The sequence below is a fragment of the Bombina bombina genome, chromosome 6 (genome assembly GCF_027579735.1).
Source record: "Bombina bombina isolate aBomBom1 chromosome 6, aBomBom1.pri, whole genome shotgun sequence".
Taxonomy (NCBI): domain Eukaryota; kingdom Metazoa; phylum Chordata; class Amphibia; order Anura; family Bombinatoridae; genus Bombina; species Bombina bombina.
The window spans coordinates 1,043,799,471-1,043,812,751 of NC_069504.1; the positions used below are offsets into that span (position 1 = coordinate 1,043,799,471).

The 13,281-nt window shown below is 39.4% G+C and overlaps 1 protein-coding gene across 2 annotated transcripts in view; it reads left to right on the forward strand.

The window, feature by feature from the left end:
• The window catches only part of ADAT3 (adenosine deaminase tRNA specific 3), an 11,771-nt gene extending 6,527 nt beyond the window's left edge, over positions 1-5,244 (forward strand). For both annotated transcript variants that reach the window (XM_053718804.1, XM_053718803.1), the window contains exon 2: positions 3,286-5,244. In XM_053718804.1, coding sequence (XP_053574779.1) covers positions 3,294-4,547 — 1,254 coding nt within the window. In that variant the 5' untranslated portion in view covers positions 3,286-3,293 and the 3' untranslated portion in view covers positions 4,548-5,244. The remainder of the gene's footprint in view (positions 1-3,285) is intronic.
• The last annotated feature ends 8,037 nt before the right edge of the window (positions 5,245-13,281 follow it).

The following is a 13,281-nucleotide window of genomic DNA, read 5'->3' on the forward strand; positions in this document are numbered from 1 at the left end:
GTTCAGGATGCTCTGCATTCTTATTCCTTGGGTGTGGTCTTCTGGAAATGTATTCTGAGAAGAATATGGAGACTAACCTTTGTTCTATTCTCTCCCTTTCGGGCGACTCTGTTCTCGTTATTTTTCCCTTGGTCTTGGACTTCGTGTGTGTTGTCTTGGGTGCCTTTGGGCTCTAGACCTTATGGGGAGGGGGGCTGACCTCCGGCTAAGGTTCTTCTCCCTTTGGGCTGGAAATTACGAGTAAGTCTTGTTCCCTTTTTCCGGTATAGTCCGGTTATGGTCCCATGTGAGGTCTGAGTTCTTCAGACGGGGTATCCTTTTTCCATGGACATGGGTTCTTGTCTTGGGCGACCCAGTTTTCCTGTGAACCTATACTATGGCATAGTGGCTAGCTCATTGGGCTTGCAAATTGAATGGTCAGGGTTTACGTTCCGCCTTCGGGTACTGGTTATGTCCTTTATGGCCTGTCTTGTCCTTTTTAGACGAAGGCTCCCTTTCATGGGGAGTTTTTCTCTGTTAAATCAACAGGGCGTCTGGGTGAGGTGTCATCGGTCCTTGCTTTGATCAGACTATGGCTTTCATGTCTTGTGAACATGTGCGCATTCATGTCCTGTGGGCATGTGCGCTGTTCTTTATCAATGCCCTACTCTTTGAAGGGGTAGTTTGTCTTCCTTAAGAGGTGGGGTTTCCTCTCTCTGGAGGTATTTTGTCCTGCCCTGTGTGCAGGAGGTTGGAACAAGTTGCTTTATTTCGGTAAGGAACCACTGTTCTGCTGCTCTGTGGCTTGTTCTGTTCCAACTGCTGGAAAATTAAGTTTCCATGTCAAGGCTGTCTAGAGTGTGGTGCCAGGTCTTAGGGATCTATTGCACTTTTTCTTTGTTCAAGTCCTAAGGGGTTCTCCTTCGGGAGTGCCTTTATGTTTGAAGAGCAGATGGGTTGGCACCCGAGTTCTGTTGGGGTGGGTGAGTTCCCCCCCATTCTTTCCTTTCCCTGGGGGCTTGTGGATTGGGGTCTTCTATTCCCCCTGTCTTTTAGACATGCTTGTCGCTTGGGCTGGTCCGGTGTCTGGAGCAGGATCTGAGATCTGCTGCTTCATCCTCGGGTTTTCGAGGTATGGTAAGCCTCTTTGAGGGTAATGCTTTTCCTCCATGTTCAAGATCTGTGGGAAAGGACTGGCGGCTTTTGGATAGCCTGCGACGTTGTCCACTGGTTAGTGGATGTTTAGCAGACTGGAGGTTTGTGGTAGTCCTTTATGGATGTTTTCCTTCGTGTCTTTTCTCCTTTGGGGAAAAAGACAGTTTTTTTTTATCCCTTTCTCCAGTAAGGGGTGTTTTTGGGGACCTTCTACTGGGCGACGGTGTCTCCTGGAGACTTGTTGGCTCAGTCGAGTCTAGTTCCTGCGGTCTCTAGCAAGGCTTGTGGACTATCTGCGGGTTAGTGACCTTGGCCTTTTTCAAAGGTTTTTTTCTCAGCTTCGGACAATGCAGGATTTTGTTGGGTAGGAGTTTTTTCAGGCCTGGTGCCCTCAGAATGGGCCGTCTCTTGTACTCTTCCGTTTTAGCATTCAGTGTCCTCTTTAGCTTGATTATTGTTTTCTCAGAAGAATAAAAAAAAGACGCCCCACAGAAATACGGGCGGGATCTGTGGACTCTTTCCATTTATGAAGAAAAGAAAATGATCAGGTAAGCATAATTTAAGTTTTTTTTCTTCATAAATGGAAAGAGTCCACAGCTCCCCGCCCGTATTTCTGTTGGGCGTCTGTTGTTTTTATACTTCTGGCACCTTTTAACCCTGATATTTCTTCTACTGTTCCTTGTTCCTCGGCAGAATGACTGGTGGATGAGGGAAGTGGGAGGGGTATTTAAGCCTTTGGCTGGGGTGTCTTTGCCTCCTCCTGGTGGCCAGGTTCTGAATTCCCAAAAGTAATGAATACAGCTGTGGACTCTTTCCATCTGAAGAAAAGAAAATGATCTTGTAAGCATAATTTAAGTTTTCATTAAAAATCATAGTATATAGATTTGTACAAAATATTAATTATTTTTAAACTCACCTATTAGGATACTTGCAAATTGGTAGTTGCTTACAGAAACACGGGTCTATGAACAATGGCACAAAAAAATTAATAATAATTAAAAGGAAATAATACAAAATCCATACTCTATGATTAGTGGTGGTTGCAGCTAGGTGATCATTATTACTGTGACATTTGTAAGGCCACAAAAGCCCTTATTTGAACAGACGGGCACCTCTCTTTCAAATTAATAGTCTTGCCTTATATTTCTATGGTGATGAGGACGATCCCAAAATAGTACTGGCGCTGTGAGAGATGTTATTATGATCACCTTGTAGCTGTTCTATCTAAAGTGGATTGCCTCTGGCTTCTCTTTGGCCCTTATTCAAAACCAAGTGAGATTTAGATGCAATTCTAAATCAAGTAGTCCAGCCTGATATATATGTTGCAGGAAAATAGATGCACTTGCAATATTTTACACTTCGGGCAGCCATATTGGCTTGGAAACTCGTTGCCATCCTTGCAAATATCAGATTGCCTATTTCCCTGCATTTCTTCTTGAATATGTGTGAATATACAACATATAAAAGTGCTTTTCCGCAGTGTTAAAGTCAACACCAGAATTTTTGTTGTTTTAAAAGATAGATAATCCCTTAATTACCCATTCCTTAGTTTTGCATAACCAACACAGTTATAATAATACAAGTTTTACCTCTGTAATTACCTTGTATCTAAGCCTCTGCAGACTGCCCCCTTATTTCAGTTCTTTTGACAGACTTGCATTTTAGCCAATCAGTGCTCACTCCTCTGTAAATTCACGTGCATAAGCTCAATGTTATATATATGAAACACATGAACTAACGCCCTCTAGTGGTGAAAAACTGTCAAATGCAGAGACGGCGTTCAAGGTCTAAGAAATTAGCATATGAACCTCCTAGGTTTAGCTTTTAACTAAGAATACCAAGAGAACAAAGCAAAATTGGTGATAAACGTAAATTGGAAAGTTGTTTAAAATTACATGCCCTATTTGTATAATGAGAGGGTTTTTTTGGCCTTGACTGTCCCTTTAATTTAGTCCTCATCAATTTTATCTCGGTATTGTTGTGTGACCATGCAAATCACTATTTTTAATTCATGGTAGAAGAATAACAAAATTTTAAATTGTTGTGTGTATCTTCTACTTTATTGATGGAACAGGTGTTATTTATTTTGCTACCTATTCTGGTATCTTCCTAGGTAAATTAAGATGACACATATTTGTTTTTTCCCCCTAGTTGCTATCATGACACCATCTGTGGATGGCCTTGCTGTATCATCTTCTTGGTGCCCGATACCCGTGCTTTCATTAGAAGAGGAAAATGATTTATTAGAGGCAGAAACTGGTCATATTAACCCACCCCTGACAACATTTTTTGCTGCTCCTATATTGGATAAATGTCACACCTCTCGTCTTTCCCAGACTCTTGGTTCACTTCATCCACTCCCTGACTCACTGCGTCACCTCAAGAGGGTCCGAGCTAGACCCACTCATCTGGAAATCCTGATCCGTGCACTTACAGCTGAAGAGTTTGCAGATATATTAAAACATGACCCACAATTTAAGACAGGGCAGGGGTACTGTAAATCAACAAACTGCATTAATGACCTACAAGAAGAATCAGTAAATACTGTTAATAATCTGGAAGTTCCATCACTTGCAGAGATTGTTAAACACAGCAGTTTTGATAGGAGTGGATTGGGAGATCCATTTCTTGTTTGGGTTCCTTCAAGAGCAGCTAGAAATCAAATGCAGCAAAAAGTCTGGGCAAGCCATTGGCCTTGTACCTATCATGGACAGACCAAGATAGGAGAGGAACGAATGAGACAGAGTGTCTCTGAGGAAGAAAAATTAAGAATAGGACAATACATGAGTAAAGCCCTAGAGGCAGCACAGTTGAACAAGGCGAGAGGTGGAAGAGGGATAGGGGCAGTGGTAGTGGATGGACAGAGTGGTGAAGTTCTGGCCGTAGCTTCTGACCGGACAGGAGAGGGAGGAAGCCCACTTCTCCATGCTTGCATGGTGGCAATAGACATGGTTGCACAAAAGCAGGGAGGGGGAGCATACCCCTGCCTGATGGGAGAGAAAGCCAAACAGCTGAGTGATGCAGTGAAGCTAAAGAATGGGGTGGCTGAAAAAAAAGATGAAATAAAGCAACAAATGGAAAGAGGAGGAAACAATGAAATCATAGGGAAAATTAGTGATGTAGTGGGAGAGATGCATCAGAATGATGAACACAAAAAACGAAAACAGGAACTGGAACCATACTTGTGCACAGGATATGAAGTATATGTGACACAGGAGCCCTGTATAATGTGCTCCATGGCTCTGCTACACTCGCGTATTCTTTGTGTTTATTTTGGATGTAGCTCCCCCAGAGGTGCTTTAAAAACCTATTACAGGTTGCACTGTGTGCCTGGCCTCAATCATCGCTTTTTGGTTTTCAGAGGAGTTATGGAGAAGGAATGCCAGAAGGCTGTGTGTGTTCAGGACTCTTGATATTTGCTGTGACATTCATTCAGTATGATAGTAAACGCCTCCTCTGGCCCATAGACAATTCAATCATCAATTTTATACTGTTTTATTATTTTTGTTGCTATTTTTAAGAAAATACATTTTATTTGAGGATTAAATCCAGTTATTTTATGTAACGTGTTCCTTTTTAAAAAAATATATATTTATTTTTACTGGCATTCATTAGTGTCTTATATTTTATTGTGATTGCAAAATGCTTGTTACATTATTTCGTTAATAATGCTAAAGTGAAACTAATATTTTGGTTCCTTGATAGGCAGTGTGGAAATAAAAAGATTGTTCCTTTTTGTATCAGATTTATAAAAAATCATTCTAATGATCTTAAAGGACCACTAAACACAGTAGAATAGCATGGTCAATAAATGCACAATAAAGAGCAATGCAAAAGCACTTAGCTTGATTTTCAAATGAGTAGTAGATGATTTTTTGTGACAAATGTCAGTTAAATTTTTTTCTTTCTAATATATCATGTGACAGCCATCAGCCAATCACAAAATGTATATACGTATAGCTTGTTAATCTTGCACATGCTCAGTAGGAGCTGGTGCCTTAGAAAGTGTGTGTATATAAAAAGATTGTGCAAATTTAGATAATGGAATTTTAATTGGAAAGTTGTTTAAAATGGTGTACTCTATCTTAATTATAAAAGTTTAATTTTGAATTGACTGTCCCTTTAATGCTGTCTGGTATTTACATAATAATGTGTAAAAACAAGTTTACCAAGTAAATTAACCCCTTGACTCAATGACGTATGTATGTTTGTTTGTGCGTATGTATGTGTATATATATATATATATATATATATATATATATATATATATATATATATATATATATATATATATATGTGTGTGTGTGTATATGTACGTACAGGGAGTGCAGAATTATTAGGCAAGTTGTATTTTTGAGGATTAATTTTATTATTGAACAACAACCATGTTCTTAATGAACCCAAAAAACTCATTAATATCAAAGCTGAATATTTTTGGAAGTAGTTTTTAGTTTGTTTTTAGTTATAGCTATTTTAGGGGGATATCTGTGTGTGCAGGTGACTATTACTGTGCATAATTATTAGGCAACTTAACAAAAAACAAATATATACCCATTTCAATTATTTATTTTTACCAGTGAAACCAATATAACATCTCAACATTCACAAATATACATTTCTGACATTCAAAAACAAAACAAAAACAAATCAGTGACCAATATAGCCACCTTTCTTTGCAAGGACACTCAAAAGCCTGCCATCCATGGATTCTGTCAGTGTTTTGATCTGTTCACCATCAACATTGCGTACAGCAGCAACCACAGCCTCCCAGACACTGTTCAGAGAGGTGTACTGTTTTCCCTCCTTGTAAATCTCACATTTGATGATGGACCACAGGTTCTCAATGGGGTTCAGATCAGGTGAACAAGGAGGCCATGTCATTAGATTTTCTTCTTTTATACCCTTTCTTGCCAGCCACGCTGTGGAGTACTTGGACACGTGTGATGGAGCATTGTCCTGCATGAAAATCATGTTTTTCTTGAAGGATGCAGACTTCTTCCTGTACCACTGCTTGAAGAAGGTGTCTTCCAGAAACTGGCAGTAGGACTGGGAGTTGAGCTTGACTCCATCCTCAACCCGAAAAGGCCCCACAAGCTCATCTTTGATGATACCAGCCCAAATCAGTACCCCACCTCCACCTTGCTGGCGTCTGAGTCGGACTGGAGCTCTCTGCCTTTTATCAATCCAGCCACGGGCCCATCAAGACTCACTCTCTTCATCAGTCTATAAAACCTTAGAAAAATCAGTCTTGAGATATTTCTTGGCACAGTCTTGACGTTTCAGCTTGTGTGTCTTGTTCAGTGGTGGTCGTCTTTCAGCCTTTCTTACCTTGGCCATGTCTCTGAGTATTGCACACCTTGTGCTTTTGGGCACTCCAGTGATGTTGCAGCTCTGAAATATGGCCAAACTGGTGGCAAGTGGCATCTTGGCAGCTGCACGCTTGACTTTTCTCAGTTCATGGGCAGTTATTTTGCGCCTTGGTTTTTCCACACGCTTCTTGCGACCCTGTTTACTATTTTGAATGAAACGCTTGATTGTTCGATAATCACGCTTCAGAAGCTTTGCAATTTTAAGAGTGCTGCATCCCTCTGCAAGATATCTCACTATTTTTGACTTTTCTGAGCCTGTCAAGTCCTTCTTTTGACCCATTTTGCCAAAGGAAAGGAAGTTGCCTAATAATTATGCACACCTGATATAGGGTGTTGATGGCATTAGACCACACCCCTTCTCATTACAGAGATGCACATCACCTAATATGCTTAATTGGTAGTAGGCTTTCGAGCCTATACAGCTTGGAGTAAGACAACATGCATAAAGAGGATGATGTGGTCAAAATACTCATTTGCCTAATAATTCTGCACACAGTGTATATAAGGTTTACTTCTCTATTCATATTATTCAATATATGTGTGTGTATATGTATGTGTGTATATATATATATATATATATATATATATATATGTGTGTGTGTATGTATGTATGTATATGTATATATATATATATATATATATATATATATATATATATATATATATATATATATACACACAGTCGTATGCAAAAGTTTAGGCACCCCTGACAATTTCCATGATATTCATTTATAAATAATTGGGTGTTTTGGATCAGCAATTTAATTTTGATCTATCAAATAACTGAAGGACACAGTAATATTTCAGTAGTGAAATTAGGCTTATTGGATTAACAGAAAATGTGCAATATGCATCAAAACGAAATTAGGCAGGTGCATAAATTTGGGCACCCCAACAAATATATTGCATCAATATTTAGTAGAGCCTCCTTTAGCAGAAATAACAGCCTCTAAACACTTCCTATAGCCTGTAATGAGTGTCTGGTATTTTAGACCATTCCTCCTTGTAAAACATCACCAGTTCAGTTAGGTTTGATGGTTGCCGAGCATGGACAGCCCGCTTCAAATCACCCCACAGATTTTCAATGATATTCAGGTCTGGGGACTGGGATGGTCATTCCAGAACATTGTACTTGTTCCTCTGCATAAATGCCAGAGTAGATTTTGAGCAGTGTTTTGGGTCGTTGTCTTGTTGAAATATCCGGCCCCGGCGTAACTTCAACTTTGTGACTGATTCCTCAACATTATTCTCAAGTATCTGCTGATATTGAGTGGAATCCATGCGACCCTCAACTTTAACAAGATTCCCAGTACTGGTACTAGCCACACAGCCCCACAGCATAATGGAACATCCACCAAATTTTACTGTGGGTAGCAAGTGTTTGTCTTGGAACGCTGTGTTCTTTTGCTGCCATACATATGCCCCTTGTTATGACCAAATAACTCAATCTTTGTTTCATCAGTCCACAGCACCTTCTTCCAAAATGAAGCTGGCTTGTCCAAATGTGCGTTTGCATACCTCAAGCGACTCTGTTTGTAGCGTGTGTGCAGAAAAGGCTTCTTCCTCATCACTCTCCCATACAGCTTCTCCTTGTGCGCTAAATTATTGACGATGCACAGTGACACCATCTGCAGCAAGATGATGATGTAGGTCTTTGGAGGTGGTCTATGGACTGTTTTTGACCGTTCTCACCATTCTTTGACTCTCTGATATTTTACTTGGCCTGCCACTTCTGGCCTTAACAAGTACTGTGCCTGTGGTCTTTCATTTCCTCACTATGTTCCTCACAGTGGACACTGACAGCTTAAATCTCTGTGATAGCTTTTTGTAGCCTTCCCCTAAACCATAATGTTGAACAATCTTTGTTTTCAGGTAATTTGAGAGTTGTTTTGAGGCCCCCATGTTGCCACTCTTCAGAGGAGAGTCAAAGAGAACAACAACTTGCAATTGGCCACCTTAAATATCCTTTCTCATGATTGGATGCACCTGTCTATGAAGTTCAAGGCTTAATGGGCTCACCAAACCAATTGTGTGTTCCAATTAATCAGTGCTAGGTAGTTACAGGTATCCAAATCAACAAAATGACAAGCGTGCCTAAATGTATGCACCTGTCTAATTTCATTTTGATGCATATTGCACATTTTCTGTTAATCCAATAAACCTCATTTAACTACTAAAATATTACTTATCCTTCAGTTATTTGATAGATCAAAATGAAATTGCTGATCCAAACATCCAATTATTTATAAATGAAAATCATGGAAATTGTCAGGGGTGCCTAAACTTTTGCATATGACTGTGTGTGTGTATGTATGTATGTATATATATATATATATGTGTGTGTGTGTAATATATATATATAATATAGAAAACAGCGCTAAAAAATTAAATTTTAAAACATAGCACTGCGAGGGGTACTAGGATTTCAGTGGAGATGTGCCTTGATTGATGAAGGATATCTTTAATATTCCATCCACCTCTTGGAGTATGTAGTTGCAAAAGGATTAGCTTCTGTTAGTCTCCTCACAAGGTACTTTAATATTCCATCCACCTCTTGGAGTATGTAGTTGCAAAAGGGTTAGCTTCTGTTAGTCTCCTCCCAAAGAGATAAACTGGATATAGTGTAATATTGCTTTTAATAAATAATAAGACATAACATACAGGTTATCAACTTACATGTAATGATCTCAAACAATATGAGGTATGGTTAAGCGTTAATATGTGACTCCAATACACCCGATAAAAAAGGAGTTTGAAGTTCTGGACATCAATCAGTATTCAAAGTGACACAAAGTCAGCGGATTGCCAATATTAGAAATAATAATGAGCAATAAAAAGACCCTAACGCGTTTAAAAGGATTATAGGTTAATTCCTTCTTCCTCAGAGGGATATTTGCACTGTCTAAGTGTCCGTTAAAGTAAGGGGAGCGGCGCAACGCCCCCTCCAACTATTGGACATATACTCAGACACGTGATTAGTAAAGTAATGTGTAAACTCCATGGAAACGGAGTGTTATGTTTAGCTCGTAGTCTAAGAGGGCAGCGACGCGCCCCTCCTACTATTGGACATTTTCTTAGTCACATGAGGTTATAGACGTCACTCATGTTTATAGACTCCATAAAAACGGATTATTATATTTATTTCGCAATATCTAGTTAAGACTGAAACAAATGTAGTTATGTGTCCTAAGGGTCGCATTTGGCGGTGAAATGGTGGCATGAAATATACCAAAATGGGCCTAGATCAATACCTTTGGTTGTCTACTTAAAATAAAAATATATAGTTTTGAGAGGTAAATGGGGAAAAAAAAAAAAAAAACAATGCTCTATTTCTGTTTAAATGGAGTGATAGCAAAAATGCTAAAAATTCTCCTGTATTTTGGGCAAGTTTTTCTCTGAAATTCCCAGTAGCGAAGAGGTTCATTTCTCTTGTAAGATGTATCGAGTCCACGGATTCATCCATACTTGTGGGATATTCTCCTTCCCTACAGGAAGTGGCATTAGTTACTGGTGACACTGATAGGAAAAAACATTTTAGTTTTATTGCATATTTAACGTTTTTTGAGGGGTCTTTGTGGCTAATTTAAGGGTTATCAACCCACATGGCTAGTTTAGAAAACATGTAGAAATAGAGAGATAGAGCCAATCCATTTAAGTATAAAACGTAACATTTATTCTTCCCATCAGGGTGTTTAAAAGTTCAAATTGCACTCCACCACAATACATACAAAATCCAGGATATAAAAAAAACAGCTGTGGATTAGAGCATACGCGTTTCGGCTTGAGCCGTATTCATAGCTTAACTGAAACTGTCTGAGGTATACTATTAAGTAACCCCCATTCCACAGCCATTGGTTAAAACCAAAGTACTTAATTAAACACAGCTGATTTAACCACCATATCGTAAAATAATCTAAACCTATTAAACCATAGTAGGAATGGTATTGGTATAAAGTTACCCTCAAATATACTGAAATAAAATAAATAATACACAAAGTGAATAGTTGGATAATTCAAAAAACATTTTCCATTCAAAAAGTGAACCATGAAAAATTGACAACTTAAAACAGAATGTCACTATATATTAAAGTGCAAATAGTTAGAAATATAAATACACATGCACACATGCTTGAATACTTTCAATTCATGTGGGAATCAAACCTGCAACCTGTCTGTCCCTAAGTGAGAGATCTAACCACTAGACCATCCTAATATATTGGGGAGCCAGTAAAACTAGTTTATAAAAGGTTATATAAAGCCAAATTCCCAAAATTTGTGGTGGAGTGCAATTTTAACTTTTAAACACCCTGATGGGAAGAATAAATGTTACGTTTTATACTTAAATGGATTGGCTCTATCTCTCTATTTCTACATGTTTATGCTGACCAGCACTTGAGCCTTCCACCCCTGCCTTGGAGTTGAGCATTTTGGTCAGGATTGCCGTTTGTTCCAGCACTGACACCGGGAATACATCCTTTCGATTGGTGGAGCTGTGCCACACCTTCAATACACCTACACCTGGTTTTTTAGAGCTATTTCCGGAGTTCCTGGGATATACCATTACCGGACGGACCGCACGGATGTAAGAATTGTGATGTCCTTTATGCACGCCTGCCTCTCACGGTGACCGATATTCTCTGCATGACTAAGTAAGTCTTTACATTTTTTACAAGCATCGCTATCTTCTGACAGCCAGCAGTTCCTACGCCCACGGCTTGGCGATCCTTCTGAGAGGACTAGAGGAAAGCTGGCAGGTAAACCTCAATTGAATACTTCACTGTACTTGTGATTTTGCGCTACTTTTGATTGGTAGCGGTTACACACGCCCCTGGTTTGGCGGAACATTTGAAGGTTTCCTGGACTGTATTTGAGTAACTTTGTCATTATACCGATCACACACCGTGTTACAATATAATTCTCTGGTTACTACGTTAATTCAGGCACTACTTCTGGCCATAGTCTCCTCCTAGTTTAGCACATAATATGTGTATTGTGCTTTGATTTTTATTGATCAGAACATTTTGGCGTTGTACTCTGTTTCCTCCTATTTTTCCTAGTATAAAAAACACCCTGTGGTGTATCTTTAGGCCCCATAACATCGAGTGAGGTGGGAGGGGCCTAGCAGTTTATTTACCTCAGAAGCATCCAGCTACTTCCTCAGAGCTTTCTACTGTAATTTGAGGGCTGTAAAGAGGTTTTTGTCCCCACAAATCGTTCCTAAAGGGCAGGTAGGCGCCACAGCAGAGCTGTGGCAAGATGCTGAACGTGTTTTACCGGTTTTGATTTTTTTCAATCTATTTTTTACATTAAGGGGTTAATTGTTTATTTGCATAGTTGTGCAAAGTTACTAAGGCTTTATGATGCTACTGTAAAAATTTCGTTTTGTTTACTGCTTTTTTACACTGTTTTGCAGACTTTGTGCAGCTTTTTTTCTCTTAAAGGCACAGTACCGTTTTTGTCTAAAGTGTTATTTCTTTGATTAAAGTGTTTTCCAAGCTTGCTTGTTACATTACTAGCCTGTTAAACATGTCTGACACCAAGGAAAATCCTTGTTCAATATGTTTGGAAGCCATTGTGGAATCCCCTCTTAGAATGTGTCCCACTTGCACTGATATGTCTATAAATTATAAAGAGCATATTTTAGCACTTAAAAATATTGCAATAGATGATTCTCAGACAGAAAGAAATGAGGGTTTAACATCTAGCTCTACCCAAGTGTCACAACCAGTAACGCCCGCACAAGTGACACCAAGTACCTCTAGTGCCTCCCATTCATTTACTTTACAAGACATGGCCACAGTTATGAATAAAACCCTCACAGAGGTTTTTTCTAAACTGCCTGGTTTACAAGGAAAGCGTGACAGCTCTGATTTAAGAACAAATGCTGAGCAGTCTGACGCTTTAGTAGCCGTATCCGATATACCCTCACAATGTTCTGAAGTAGGGGTAAGGGATTTGTTATCTGAGGGAGAGATTTCTGATTCTGGAAAGACGCTCCCTCAGACAGATTCTGATATGATGGCCTTTAAATTTAAGCTTGAACACCTCCGCTTATTGCTCAAAGAGGTATTAGCTACTCTAGATGATTGTGACCCTATAGTGGTCCCAGAGAAATTGTGTAAAATGGACTGATACTTAGAGGTTCCTGTTTACACTGATGTTTTTCCAGTCCCTAAGAGGATTGTGACTATTGTTAATAAGGAGTGGGATAGACCAGGTATTCTGTTCGCTCCCCCTCCTGTTTTTAAGAAAATGTTTCCCATATCTGACACCATGCAGGACTTGTGGCAGACAGTTCCTAAGGTGGAGGGAGCTATTTATACTCTTGCTAAGCGTACAACTATACCTATCAAAGACGGTTGTGCTTTCAAAGATCCTATGGATAAAATATTAGAGGGTCTCCTAAAGAAAATTTTTGTTCATCAAGGTTTTCTTCTCCAGCCTATTGCATGCATTGTTCCTGTAACTACTGCAGCTGCTTTCTGGTTTGAGGCTCTAGAAGAGGCTCTCCAGGTGGAGACTCCATTAGAGGGTTTTATAGATAGCATTAAGGCCCTTAAGTTGGCTAATTCTTTCATTACAGATGCCGCTTTCCAAATGGCTAAGTTAGCGGCAAAGAATTCAGGTTTTGCCATTTTAGCACGCAGGGCGTTATGGCTTAAGTCCTGGTCTGCTGATGTGTCATCAAAATCTAAACTGTTAAACATCCCTTTCAAAGGAAAGACCCTATTCGGGCCTGCACTAAAAGAGATTATTTCAGACATCACTGGAGGGAAAG